The sequence below is a fragment of the Pocillopora verrucosa genome, chromosome 3, assembly GCF_036669915.1.
Source record: "Pocillopora verrucosa isolate sample1 chromosome 3, ASM3666991v2, whole genome shotgun sequence".
Taxonomy (NCBI): Eukaryota; Metazoa; Cnidaria; class Anthozoa; order Scleractinia; family Pocilloporidae; genus Pocillopora; species Pocillopora verrucosa.
This window is the reverse complement of record NC_089314.1, coordinates 12,850,319-12,863,449: the sequence shown is the minus strand read 5'-3', so window position 1 is coordinate 12,863,449 and position 13,131 is coordinate 12,850,319. Positions and strand designations below refer to the sequence as shown.

General features: G+C 38.7%; 2 protein-coding genes across 2 annotated transcripts; both read left to right on the top strand.

Annotated features, from left to right (window-relative positions):
• The first annotated feature begins 1,111 nt into the window (after positions 1-1,111).
• Positions 1,112-8,507, top strand: LOC131786491 (synaptotagmin-15). The gene is made up of 4 exons (XM_059103543.2): positions 1,112-1,333; positions 4,460-5,238; positions 6,322-6,439; positions 7,152-8,507. The coding sequence occupies exons 1-4, from the start codon at positions 1,231-1,233 to the stop codon at positions 7,463-7,465; spliced, it is 1,314 nt and encodes a 437-aa protein (XP_058959526.1). The 5' UTR covers positions 1,112-1,230; the 3' UTR covers positions 7,466-8,507.
• A 2,529-nt stretch (positions 8,508-11,036) lies between these two features.
• LOC131786536 (uncharacterized) lies at positions 11,037-12,647 on the top strand. The gene has a single exon (XM_059103589.2). The coding sequence runs from the start codon at positions 11,037-11,039 to the stop codon at positions 12,645-12,647; it is 1,611 nt and encodes a 536-aa protein (XP_058959572.2).
• The last annotated feature ends 484 nt before the right edge of the window (positions 12,648-13,131 follow it).

Genomic DNA, 13,131 nt, shown 5'->3' with positions numbered 1-13,131 from the left:
TAACGTATAGTTTGTTAGGATTTTAGTGAAACAAGCGCGCCTATGAATTTTTTTTTCCCGAAGGACACCCACGAAGGTGGGAAGTAACCTTAAGTTTTCCCTATGAACAGATGGACGAAAGTTACCGCTTACCCGACCAGACAAATTTTCCGCGGGCCTCCCAACCAAATCAGCCGATAAAACTTGACATTTGTCATTCATTCGGCCGCCACCTCGGAGTTACCGTTCAAAATTCATTTTTATTATCAATTTAGAAGATATTTAAGCAAAAATATAACAGAGTTACGCGAAACCGTGTTATTGAAATTGTTTTTCGATTCATCCGAAGTAAGTTTCTGCTATTCTGAAAATTCTTTTGATTTGTTCAAACTCACAGACTCATTGTCAATCAAAGCTTGTCTGAGGAGACACTCAAATTGGTAAACCTCATTTTTATTCATTTACGGAACCATTCTTGTTGACAAAATTGGGCAATTCAAAATACTTATTAATTATGCCGCCATTGTTGTTTATATTTTTCTAATTTTTCAAGTTTTACATCATTTGGTCCCGCCAAAAACAGTAAAGAGTATTTTAACCAATTTTTGTAATGCATTTAAAGCGACACTTCAATTTATCCTGCTTCAAATAAATATTTGCTTCATCTAAAAATGAGATTGCTGGAGTATTTCACAATGAAATAATGATTTTCAAAGGTTAAGTTAGAATACTTGTGAATGTTTTCCTTCAACCGAGCAGATTAATTGTAATGACTTTTATTCCTTGTATTAAATTTCAAATATATATAGATGTATTCGCGGCATGATGCAAAATGATTGTTTCATCATGATGACGAGCGCGGGTGAAAATTTTACATGAATAAAACGGCAAAACGAAATCTGTTAGCATATCTGTAAGGCGGATGATAAGGGCCATTTATGAAAAATGTGTATAATAAGAATAATTTATCATGTACCAGCACAAAGCCATTAAAGACACCGACTGAATAAAACAGATAATTTCAGATCAACTGGAGGAAGTTTTAACCATGAAGCAGCTGCAACGTGGAGAAAGAAAATTTAAATTGCAAATACATGATGTGAATATAATTAGAGGTCTAACAACTGTTTCAGTGAAAGGTTTCCCATAGACTGTAAATTGGTTAAATTGTTTTGTGAGCGTGTCAGGACGCGAATGCTGGTCGAAGGCGTCCCAGGGTTTTTTTTTCCCTAAGCTTCATCTCCCACTAAAATGGTAAGGGGATTTGAAACGGGAGGAAATCAATTATCGGATAATATTACATTGCTCGATACGAGTACGGCTTCGGAAAAGCGCCATTCGACGGACTCAAATTGTAAGTATTTATGTATTATCGCTGACTATAAGTTTTATTATAAATTTCCTAAAGTGACCTTGAGGTGGTTTACAACGGGAATCACCTTCGTAAATTTTAACCCTCGAGATCGATTGGAAATAGATATTTATTTCTATAGCACAAACCTCATGTTGTTATTAACACTAGAGAGTAGACCATGACTTGCCAGACTCTACTGCGACAAATTTATGATTGATTGAGCAACAAGACTCAACTTAAAATGCCTTCCACAATTCGTTTTATAACTTCAATTAAATCTATCGGCGATGTTGCCTCCACACAGCAACTACAGCCAAAGCATGGTTATTTTATTGATGTAACCCATCTATTTCAGCAAATGATTAGATAATTTTTAGTTTTTAACTGAAAAAAATTATGAAAAATATATTTAGTTAGAACTAAGTGAATCAGCTGAACAGATCGAAAGTTCAATGATCGTTACACGAGTCGCACTAGAAAAATTGCTTTGGTTTCGTAGCGTTCTATTTGCTTTATTTACCAAAATAAAATTCAACTCCTTAAACGATTTCCTTTGTTCCGAAGAAAATAAATGAAGATCTACAGTTATTCAAGATTAAAGCATGAGTGTTAAAATTCGCTTTCTGAGGCAATCGCTTCCTAAGGGTTTCTGAAGTCGTTAGATTTTGTTAATACCGCACAAACATGACTCTCTATAATTACAATCATTATTATTGTGGTTAAGGAACTCAAATTTGAAAGTAAGATTCATCGAATCTGCGCTATTGTCAACAGAATTTAGTCTATTTAAGATTACGAATAAACTGATTTGTTTAAGCTAGGTTGTCTAGTTTTAAAGCCATAAGTTCTCGTTTATTTTTAAAACAAAATTCAAAATGACAATTAATTTTTTTAATTCTAGTTGTACAGAGACAACGATTGTTTACAATAACGTGAAATTAAGATAGCGCATGTTGATGCAATGTCTTGCAAATGACACAAGTACGTTTTCCGTAGCAATTTCATCTGTTCAAGGTAAAATATGTTCACTCTTTATTCATCTTAGGGAGACTAGCAGCGACATTTGTCTGTGAAACTTGCTTGACGAGAGTTTCATTTAGACTCTTCAGCTATTTCCTCAACAAATAACCATATCAAGACGTAAATTTCGTCTTTGAGAAGTTTCTGAGTCCTTGTCGAGTCACCTTATTCAAAATCTGACATGTCCGTCTTTGCAGACTTTCAACGAATGTAGCTTGAATGAGTGGTAACGAATGAAGAAGCTGGAAATCACCGAGTCTTGCGCGCCGCGCCCAGAGTTAAACATCTTAACACCAAATTCAACGGCCAATCAAATGAATGGATAATATAAAGAGCAGCCCATTGGGATTCTAACTGAAAACAAGCAAACTGTTTCAAGCGCGGGAAAATAAGAGTGACTACGACGCGATTGTTTTCAGTTTTGAATCTGATTGGTTAAGAAAGTGGTGCGAGTTTTCTTGACCAATCACATAGAGAAGAAGACAGAAACCTGTTTGCGAAAATATGAAGTTTTATTTTAGCACTACAACCCATGGGATAAAATTCTTAGTTCTTCCTATCTGTCTGCCGGACATTGTATTAAGATTGTTGGGCGAATCATCAAAAGATCACTGTTGAAATGAAAGGGTTAAACCGGGAACAAGAAAGCCCTGTTTCTTTTTGTTTGTTTGCACCCATGGAATCTTAGCACTTTCATTTTCCTCGCCGATAAGGAAAACACTGCACTGTTTCCTGTAGCTTGAACACACTAGAGTTTAAACGTAACGCAAGTTTTCTAGTCCAGTGTACAACGTTTGAAGCATTTTATGAATAGAAGTCACAAACAAGGACGATTAGCATAGTAAACAAACGCTACTTGTATTGTATTCCTAATCAAGCGATGGCTAAAGAACATAGATGAACGTAAAGTATTACACCAGAATCCGGAGATGATGGCCAAAGGGCCAGTGAGTACGTGACCTTGAAGGTGATAAAACCGAGTAAAGGGAAGGATGTGATTTGAGTTTGTTGCGTGTGTTTCTAGATCACCCCACGCTGCAAGACGTGACTACCACAGGCGGCGTCACGATCAACTGACATTTACCTTGATTTTTTGAAAATTGTCCTTAATGCGAAGGAGGAAATGAAGCTATAGAAAAGCATAGAAAATTCCAGCCAAACTTTAATTTTGAAAACGCACCATGAATGACGTATTAAACCGCACCTCAAGCAGAATACCCCACGTACGAAACAATCTCGGATGACACCTCTCGATTGACGGGGTCTCTTTCCGATCCAATTTAAGTTAAATCTATCCGAATTAGGGTCGACACTCTTCATTGTTCAAAATGATCGAAATTTCTCTTACATCCAGGATTTAATTTTAAAGGACAAGATCCACACGTTTTTCACCGTAATTTTCTTTCAAGTATAACTTTCAATTTCCTCTACGGAATGTAATCGTGGACATTTCTGAGGAATTTAGTTTTTCCCGCCGGAAATAGAAAGGTCTCAACTGCTCGCTTAGTGTTACTTGCAGAATTAGCGGAGTATTTCGACATATAATCCAACCTCGTATTTTCTAGAAACAAGGTCTACCTATGATACTAAGAATAAAGGCAAAGAAATTAATTGCTCTCAATCAACACCCTTTTAATTGAAACATATCTTGGATACACGCGACTTGTTTCATAAAAAGAAAGTATTCCGGCAGCGAATACCGAAATAATGGATTGTACAAAGATCCAGTTAAATTCTTCAAACTTAAGTGTTAATCCATGAGATTTCTTAGTCTAACTTTCCCTAAATCTTATACCGCTGTCACGTTTGCCTCTTGTTCTCTCACGTTTTTTGTTATGTTTTTTTTTTTGTTTTCACAACACGTTTGACGATTTTTAGACACATAAACTCTTCTCGCTCTTAAGACTTTGTTCGTGACCCGGACTCAATAAAATTTTTGGAGGGAATTGGAAACATTAGCTGTCAAATGGAAAGAACTACATGTCGCGGTAGTGGAGGTCAGATAAGACCGTGCTTGAGCTTTGAACTTCCGGTATCTGCAGTCATAACATGAAAAGTTTATCTCTTGTTTTATTGATCTCAGATATATATATTTTTTGTGTCCAGTCCCAGTATTACCAGTGGCAATAACAGTCATTGTTAGCTCAATCATCGTTACAGTCCTGGTGACGTTGTATCTTGTGAGAAGACAGCGCCAAGCAGAAAAATATAAACAGTATTCCCAGATAGCCGAGACTGCTGTTCAACCGCCGCAATTTTCCGTTAAAACGACTCAACAACCTTTTTCAGCGAAGAAAAAGTTGTGTCGAACGAAAGAAAAAATTATTTCCTCTGAAGAGTCTCTTTCACCGATGTCGAGCGAGGAAATGTTTTTTGACGCACAGGAACGGCTTGAAGGGAAAGCATCTCGTTCAATTTCCAGTCGTGAGGCGAGCCCGGCAAGTGCGTTGGAAGAGGAAGAAAAAGAAGAAGACGAGGTGTACCCCGTCGACCATCTTGGACGAATTTGGTTCAATTTAGAATACGATAAATCAGCCGAAAGTTTAGCTGTGACATTGGTCAAAGCACGAAATCTTTCTACGCGCGGCAAAGCTTCCAAAACGTGCGATCCGTTCGTAAAACTGCGCATTCTTGGTCCAGAGGAAAAGGAGAGGAACGTGTCCCAGAGCAAGAGTAAAAGAAAAACATGTCGGCCAAACTTTGACGAAATGTTTTATTTTAACATGCCTGTTTCAGAGCTCAAGAGGTGCACACTTCGTTTATCTGTATATGATGGCTTTAGAGCAAGCCAGCAGAGTGTGATCGGAGAAGTCTTGTTTCCTTTGAGTGAATTGGACACAGATCAGAAACTTGAGTTATGGAGGGATCTTGCCGCTAATGAAGAGGTGAGTTAATTCTCCTGTTGGTAGTCAGTCATGATACGTAGAATTTAACAAGCGCGTCAGTCAATATACGCGTTTGCTATTTGCTAATTATCATTCCTACAAGTGGTCATAAGTGCATAAACAAACACAGTTTCTAATATCCTAGATCACTCCTTTCAAATCAATCACAAATTTCTAGAGGCGTGTTTCTGGCACGATCTCTTTCCCAATTTTAAACCACTCACAAACGCCAATGATTCTATGTTTGAAAACTTTTTGACATGATTAAAAGCATTATTGAGCAATGTTTGAAGACAGCTTAGCTCTCTTTATTTATCGCCGGGCTTTCTGATTTCATCTCCAAAATGAAATACAAAAAAAAAAAATTCAATCAAAATTTTGATTGACAGCGGGGAATCCAATTCAGTGCATTTAAAGCTATCGGTAGTTGACAACTGCTTTCGAATCTCAATAATTCCTTAGGCTCGAAATTCTCCGCATATTCTAAGAACATTAGTCACGCGAAAAAAAAAACGTGGACGCAAAACAAAAACCGTCAATTGTTACTTATCTGTAGCCAAGAATTGAAACGATACACGTAAAAAATGCAGACATTTTTCGATACGTTTTTACAAATAAGTACCTGAGGTCGAATAAACAATATAGGATGTATTCCGATACCAATAAATGAGAGGAAATTGTTGATGGAAGGAAAAGACACTAAATGAAGATGACTGCTTGCTATCACGACCTCAATCAGGGGATTCACTCATCGGCCTCTGAGCTCATCTGGCAGTTGTGAGCGCTTTGAACTGATGATTGAAAAAAACCACGAGAGGCTACCACTTATTCCGTCCCAACCCTTTCGCAGCTCTGCCGCTGAACGCTTCAAAACGCTCACAAAACCGCTCGCTACGAAGGTTACAGAAAAAATATACCACTAGCAACTCCATCAAAATCCTTTCACGATCAAGTTCAAACACAGAACAATTTTTAACATTATCTTCATTCACACATGTTACGAACTCATTATTTTCTCCTGTCTTCACATGTTGAGTTTTTTATCAGAACACATTTGTTTATTTTGTTTGTTTCACATTTCAGAGCCCGTCCGAACTCGGCGAAATTCATATCTCAATGTCTTACTACCCCACCCTAGACAGGCTGACGATTATCGTCCTTAGAGCGTCCAACCTCAAGAAAATGGAGCCCCATGGCACAGGTGACCGGGAATAATTGTTTACTTTGGTAACGCAGGCCTCCGCATCACTTTGTTTTGAATTATTTGAAATAGGCGTGGGTGAATTTCTCTCACAATCTTGTCTTCGCGTTTAATAGCCTGAAAAAAAGCACTTCTATCATCGTTGGCCAAGATATTTTGATAAGAGGTTTCTGACCAACTTAAAAGTAGGTCCAAATGTAACATTGTAGGATAATTGAAAGGGTATCTTGCTAGCATTTATAAGAACACAGAGTATATTTTTTTAATCTCTTCTCTTTCTCGGAGGATATGGACACGACCATTCCTTTGGGGTCGAAATTGTTGTGTGACATTTTTTGTCTGAGACGATTTATTGTTTTGGACGATAGGTACTCTGTGAAAAATGCTGACATTCCTTTCCCTTGAAACCAAGAGAGGATTATCCGCTCTTGCTCAAAACAGATCGGTAGGAAGAAGTTTATAAAGCTCGACTAGCCCTTGACATTATTAGTAAGTTTAAAGGAGCAAATTATTGCCGATATTAAACCTGAGCCGCTCTCGTGCTTCAAATCCTGAAGTAAATTCGATAGATATGTTCTTACTCACTTTCGTGCAAACCGAGCCAAGGGCAGTTCTCATTCTCATTCCTCACTCCTTGAACCAGCAGCCTTTTGTCTTATGTCATAGCTGTATCATTTCACTGATGCTTACGTTTCATTTCCTTTTTTTCCAGATTCCTACCCTAAAGTGACTTTCTCTATTGGAAACAAAATAATCAAGACTAAAAAAGGACCTCTTCACCATGGATCACGTGACCCGTTGTATAACGAGTCCTTCAACTTCTCTGTGTCCGGAGATGACCTGGGCTCTGGTACTTTACTGGTGTCAATTATGCACTCAAGGGGAGGGGGTAAGGAGGACCAGTTAGTCGGTAGAGTCCTTCTTGGGGGAATGATGTACGCGAGGGGGACTGAGTGCGAGCACTGGACTGAAATGATGACGAATCCGCGAAACATGATAAAATATTGGCATAAGTTGACAAGTTAAACACAGCAATATTTTAAGTCTTTTGAGGGTTACACTGATTTATTCGTCTGGTACTATCCGAAGTAATTTACGACGAAAATTTGAATTTCACCCAAGGGTTTAGAGCAGACAGAACGGCTTGAAAGTTCGAAAAACATTCCATAGGTTGAGCAAAGATACATTAATTTTAAATAATGGTCCTTCAATACGTGACATCTTATTTTTAGTGTCGAAAAGTTCTCAAGATTGCTTTGCTTTTCTTTTCCTCGCTTTTCTTCAACCGAATGAGATCCATCACAAAACACCGACGGTGTCTCAGTTATTCTAATTTCTGTTTCAAGTGGTTTATCTTTTAATACTTTGAACTGTTATTGGCTTTTTATAGTTTTCTTCGTTCTGATTGGTCTATGTTGTTCCTTTGCATGGTTTTAACTGTATAAAACGCATCGTTCCAAAATACCGAAATAGTGTTTATTTTTTATTTAATCATTTATTACACCCATTTTGAAATCACTGGTGGTCCCTGTAATCTGATTGGCTCTAATTGGTGTGATTTATTCACGAATCGCACCATTTTTTGCTATAAATCGCATCATTTTCCCAGCCAATGAGGAGGCTACACTAAAAACAAACAACCAATCAGATTTCAAGGCTTGTTTAAAGTAACCAATGTAATTGCAGGAAAATGAAAGACAACGAGTATCATGTGGCACATTTTGCAACCTTTGTTTCCAAAACTCTTGGTTTTTCCCCCAAAAAATGGATGAATTTAATTTCAAACTAGCTCAGTACTGCATCAATAAAATATTTGAACTGACCAAGCCCTGTACCTGGGTGATTTCAAAATGGATGTAATAAAGTGGTAATTGAACCTTGTCCCGTGCAATTTTGGTCTGAAATCACACGAATGATTTCAGCCCAAATTGCGCTCCACTCAGTTCAATTATCATTATGAATTCAATTGTATTTTTGAACTGAATAATCAAAATCGAGGTTAAATTTAACTTTATAAAACATAAGAAATCAAATGTAATTTTAATAAAAACAACGCGAAGGAAAAGTATTGCTGAATTTTCAGCTCTGGATTTTCGAACACCATGACAATTTGACCCAAGAAAATTTTAGAACCGAGTAAAATGATAGGCAGTTTTGAAGGTAACCTGCAATGGACTAACGTTCTATTCAGAATGAGCCGTTATGTGACGTGGTTTGATGCTACCTCTGGTTTAAAAGATTTCATGAATGTAACATTTCCACTCTCCTGTTTAGTACCTTCATTAGGGGTGATCCAATCGATGCAACAAGAGGGGGTTTCAAATGGTCACTAATCAGCTGGTCTTTTTTCTGACGAGGTGTAAATAGGCGTCAAGTAGTAAGCCGCCATCATCGCCATTTAAAGGAGTATGTGTGGAGTTAATATGCCAGGTTTCCAAAAAATGGCTGGTGGTAACGTCGATTAGTGGTGATAATCTTAGACTTATCCCACTCAATTGTAAGGTTAGTTAGGCATGTGTGCTCCGACAAAGCTGAATTTTCTCTTTTGCAAAAGAAGACCGCTTTTTGATGCTCTTTTAAACGTGTACCAAACTGGCGTTGGGTCTGTCCGATATATTAATGATCACAGTCATTGCTCGGAACAGAATAAATAGCGTCCGTTCGTTGTTGATTAGTAAGCATTTAAAAGGACCTCTTGTTGCAGCGAGGTATGTAGGGCGTTTTCAGGCTGTCAGAGCCTAGTTTTCTTAAAAAGTGTTGTAAATAACCACTCAAGCCAGTAACCATGGTGTTTGCACGGGAAATTGTGCACGGCCAGCCTTGTTTGCGCGCATGCCCAACGTTCGACCGCTGCGTTTGTTTCGAATCTCTTTATGCCGCCGGAACGGCGAGCAATCCGGTGGGCCACCGATGCGACTTGTTTAGAAGTAGATATCTTCTGCAATTTCTCTAACTTTTTCCAAATATTTTTGTTGTAAGAAAGTAGATGAGAAAGCTATTTGAGACTGTAATTATTTGCGCGGGAATTGGAGCGCACGGACCACGATGAGTGCGCCTGGGTAGAATTGATCCACCTGCGCATGCCTAACTTTTGACCGCTATGCTTCGTTTGCGCTGATATTGCAGCGAAACCTGATTTTCATTTTTTTCACTTGCCATATGCGAAATTTTCACTAGTTTAGCTTAAATTTTGATGACTGGAATCGGTAATTTTCAAAAAAGAAAAGTTTAACTACCTTGAAGGAACAAAGATCACATAGCTTCGTGGAGATACCAAACTTTTTTTCTTCCCAGTTTCCTTAACACGCAAAGCCAACATTTGCATTACCCTTCAGCCATGCAACACAATTAACACAACTTTTATCGACTTCTAATCCTAAAGAAACGAATTGCATGGAAATAACTGATCAGTATAAGCACCTACGTCGGGAATAAGCTAAAGGCAGAGATTGTTTTCACTGCCCTAAACTTCCTTGTCGTTGATACGGCTTCTTAGGCAATCTATACCTATTGAAAGAATTGAGGTCTATTGTTGACACAGCCAATGTTTTCTTTCTCTGATGCACCTTCTAAATTCAGTCGGAAAAAATCTAGATTAAATGTTTTAGGACTGACAGGTTGAAATAAAGCGATAATATGAAGTAATTAGGAATAAAAAATTGCAAATTAGAAAACCATTGAAGCATGATATTAGAATGTCGAACGATCGACGAGCTTGAAATGATGAAAGCTTGTTAAAGTCTGCCGATAAACGTTTGCATTCAATTTTCTGTTGATTGACGGAGCTTGAAATTTAAAAAGGATTTTTGAGTAGGATATGCAAACACCTAGTAGAACGCTTTTAAATAAAAAAATTGCAGCTCTGTAGAACCTTAAAAATAGCAATTACGTGATTTTCGGGTTACACCGTGAGATCATATTTCTTGACATCCAAAACATGAAAGTGGATTCTCTTTAATCGGTTAATGAATTTATTCCGTAGGGTGACTGACCACATAGAAAATATTTTTACACTTGCGGGATGCAGAATGTCGAGTGCAAAGGTTTTCCGTAAATCAAACAAAAACAGACACTAATCCATGTATACGCTCTTGTAAATAGGTGATGGAATTCAGTGATTATAAATCACTCTAATTGAAGTTGGAAGTTTAAACAACGTACACTTATCTACAAGTTGTCAGATAAACCAAGAATTTTAAAAATACTACGAAAGGTGTTATAACAACTTTTGACGGAAAGGCAACAAAACCGCAGACTTAGCAAAGTTCCAAAGTTTTCAGAAAACTAAATTGGCAATATAAGCCTTAACTTAATATCAAATTTTTTACCGCAAAATTAATAATTTTTTTCCGTGCTGTTCATTAAAATACAGCGCGAGATCAACTCGTTAATTAGTTTTGTAAACTTTGCAGTAAGCCTTTTTCCCATGGGGTTCACTTCAATGGTTGCCAAACCTATTAACATTCGTTATAAGAGTTGTTGTGACCGATATTTTGTGGTTACAGCATCGACTTTTAAGAAGTGTTTGTGAGTACTTAAACAAATCTATATATCAGTCGCAAGTAGTGCAGAAGGAGAGCTTCGTTTCATTTGCGCAATGAACACCGGGCAGAAGGGAAAGTCGTTGGACAGATTGGACCGCGATGGCGTCGCTCAACATCGAAACGTAATGCACGAAATAGCCATGAAGAAACAAATATCAATGTACCAAAGAGAAGAGAAAATACTTGAGAGAGAACTTCGAGAGATTTCTAAAGTCAAAGAAACTCTCTTGCAAATAAGGGCACCGTTAAGGCGAAGGGTTCAAGCGGCCGCCATTGAGGACAACTTGGAGGAAAGTTCAGGAACTGAGAGAAGTTTGAGAAAAACATCTGTTGCTACGCGAAAAACAAGTGTGTCTACATCAAGTGCTCAGGAAAAATGCACGAATGAAAAGGACATGGCTGGTGCTTGCGCCTCGAAACTTCAAACGTTTCCTGGAAGGCCCTCACTTCAAGTGACTGCCCCTTCACCAAATCCGCGACAACGCAAAATAAGTATGCAAGTGAGAACACACCAAAATACTCCGCAGGGAATATCAGCTTTGCCACAGCGAAAGATTTCGGCGCCGACGTTTGGCTCTAAAAAGAACGAAGTATCCGAGGACTGTGGCAAAAGTGGATCATTTTTGCCAGTCATCAAAACACCGAACCCTCCAGCCGATTGCAGCCCTTCGATTAAAAGAAAATCGCCATTAATTGACAGGCCTTTGAGTGGAGAAAAAAACAACGAATCGGCCGATAATCGCAATCGACCTCGTTCGCCAGCTTTGTTGACCCCAATAGCCCCAAGTAGAGCCGATACCATGCGCGCGCGCTCTGTACCCTGTGATCTACCTTCACATCTGGCCAAAACACCGCGTTCCCGAAAACCGGTTGACGCCGACGAATGCGCTTCGCTAACCATGGAAGAGACCCTCCGAATCAAAGGAAAATTTCGGCAAATTGGCCATTCTGTCATTGCGACTGCTTTGCTCAAAGGGTTGAAGCAGAAGGGACAGCTTTCGTCCGAAGCTATTCACAACATGCACAAACCTATTTCTTTAGACGAGGCAAATGAGGCTAAAGTTGAGGTAAATGAAGAAACTGATGTAGCAGCAGCCGAATTGAAAGACGATGAAGAAGATAAGGTGAAGCCCACAGGGCAAGGAGGAAAATCGTTTAAAAATCTTGCTCGTAAAACGATCAATGTGAACAGAATGATAGGTACAACTGGCCGGCGACGGGCACAGTCGGACCCTGTGCCCGAGATGTCTGGCTCGGTTAACAAGCCTTCTTTGCGGCCCAAAACGAGTGGATTGTCAATTGTGAGACACTCTGATAAAGTGCTTGTTCAAGAAAAGGCAGAAACTACAAGTGCGCAGCAAAGACGGAAAGATAGCAACGAAACCCAAAAAGATTTCAATACACAAGGAGACGAAAGCGAAAACAGTTCACAGAATCAACAAATGTACAAGAAACATAGTACAGAGGTTGATCCCTTGAGACCCTTAATGAATCCGCGCACGGCGCATGCGCGCAGGAGGAAGGTCACTGTGACTGGAGATGCGAGGGACTACAGCGAACAGGCCGACAATATGGCGAAAGATACAAGGCCACAGTCAGCTCAGTTAGATGAATCAACCACCGCAAATAAATCTGTGCGCTTCGCTTCGGATGCTTGGACGTAAAAAGATTAACGCTTTAATCTTTTGCTGCGTGTAAAAATCATGCAACCGTCTCAGATTAAAGATAATAATATTCAAAATAAAAATAAAAATAATAATAGTAATGATAACAATGAGACATTTATCTATGCGAGGTCGAGGATGTCGATATTCCCGTGTTATAAAATAATTTTGGCGTCAAAGCCAGTCAGTTTTTTCGTTTGATAGATGTTTGCCGTGGTTTTTTTATGACGTATCAGATTCCACACAAAAGGGACGTCACTAAAAACATGGTTGAACAACGTGACAAATATTACCAGAGCCGTGGCAGAAAAAGGAAGCTTCTTTCAGGTCACGTGTCGAATGAAAGCCTTGAATTTGATTAAAAGCAAAATTGCAGGGAACAAATATGAACATTGAACAAAATCTTCTTTTTTTTATCTAACGGGCGAGGGTGTTAATGCTTATAGGTCTTGAAGGAGAGGTATGCTCCAGAACCAGCAACTAT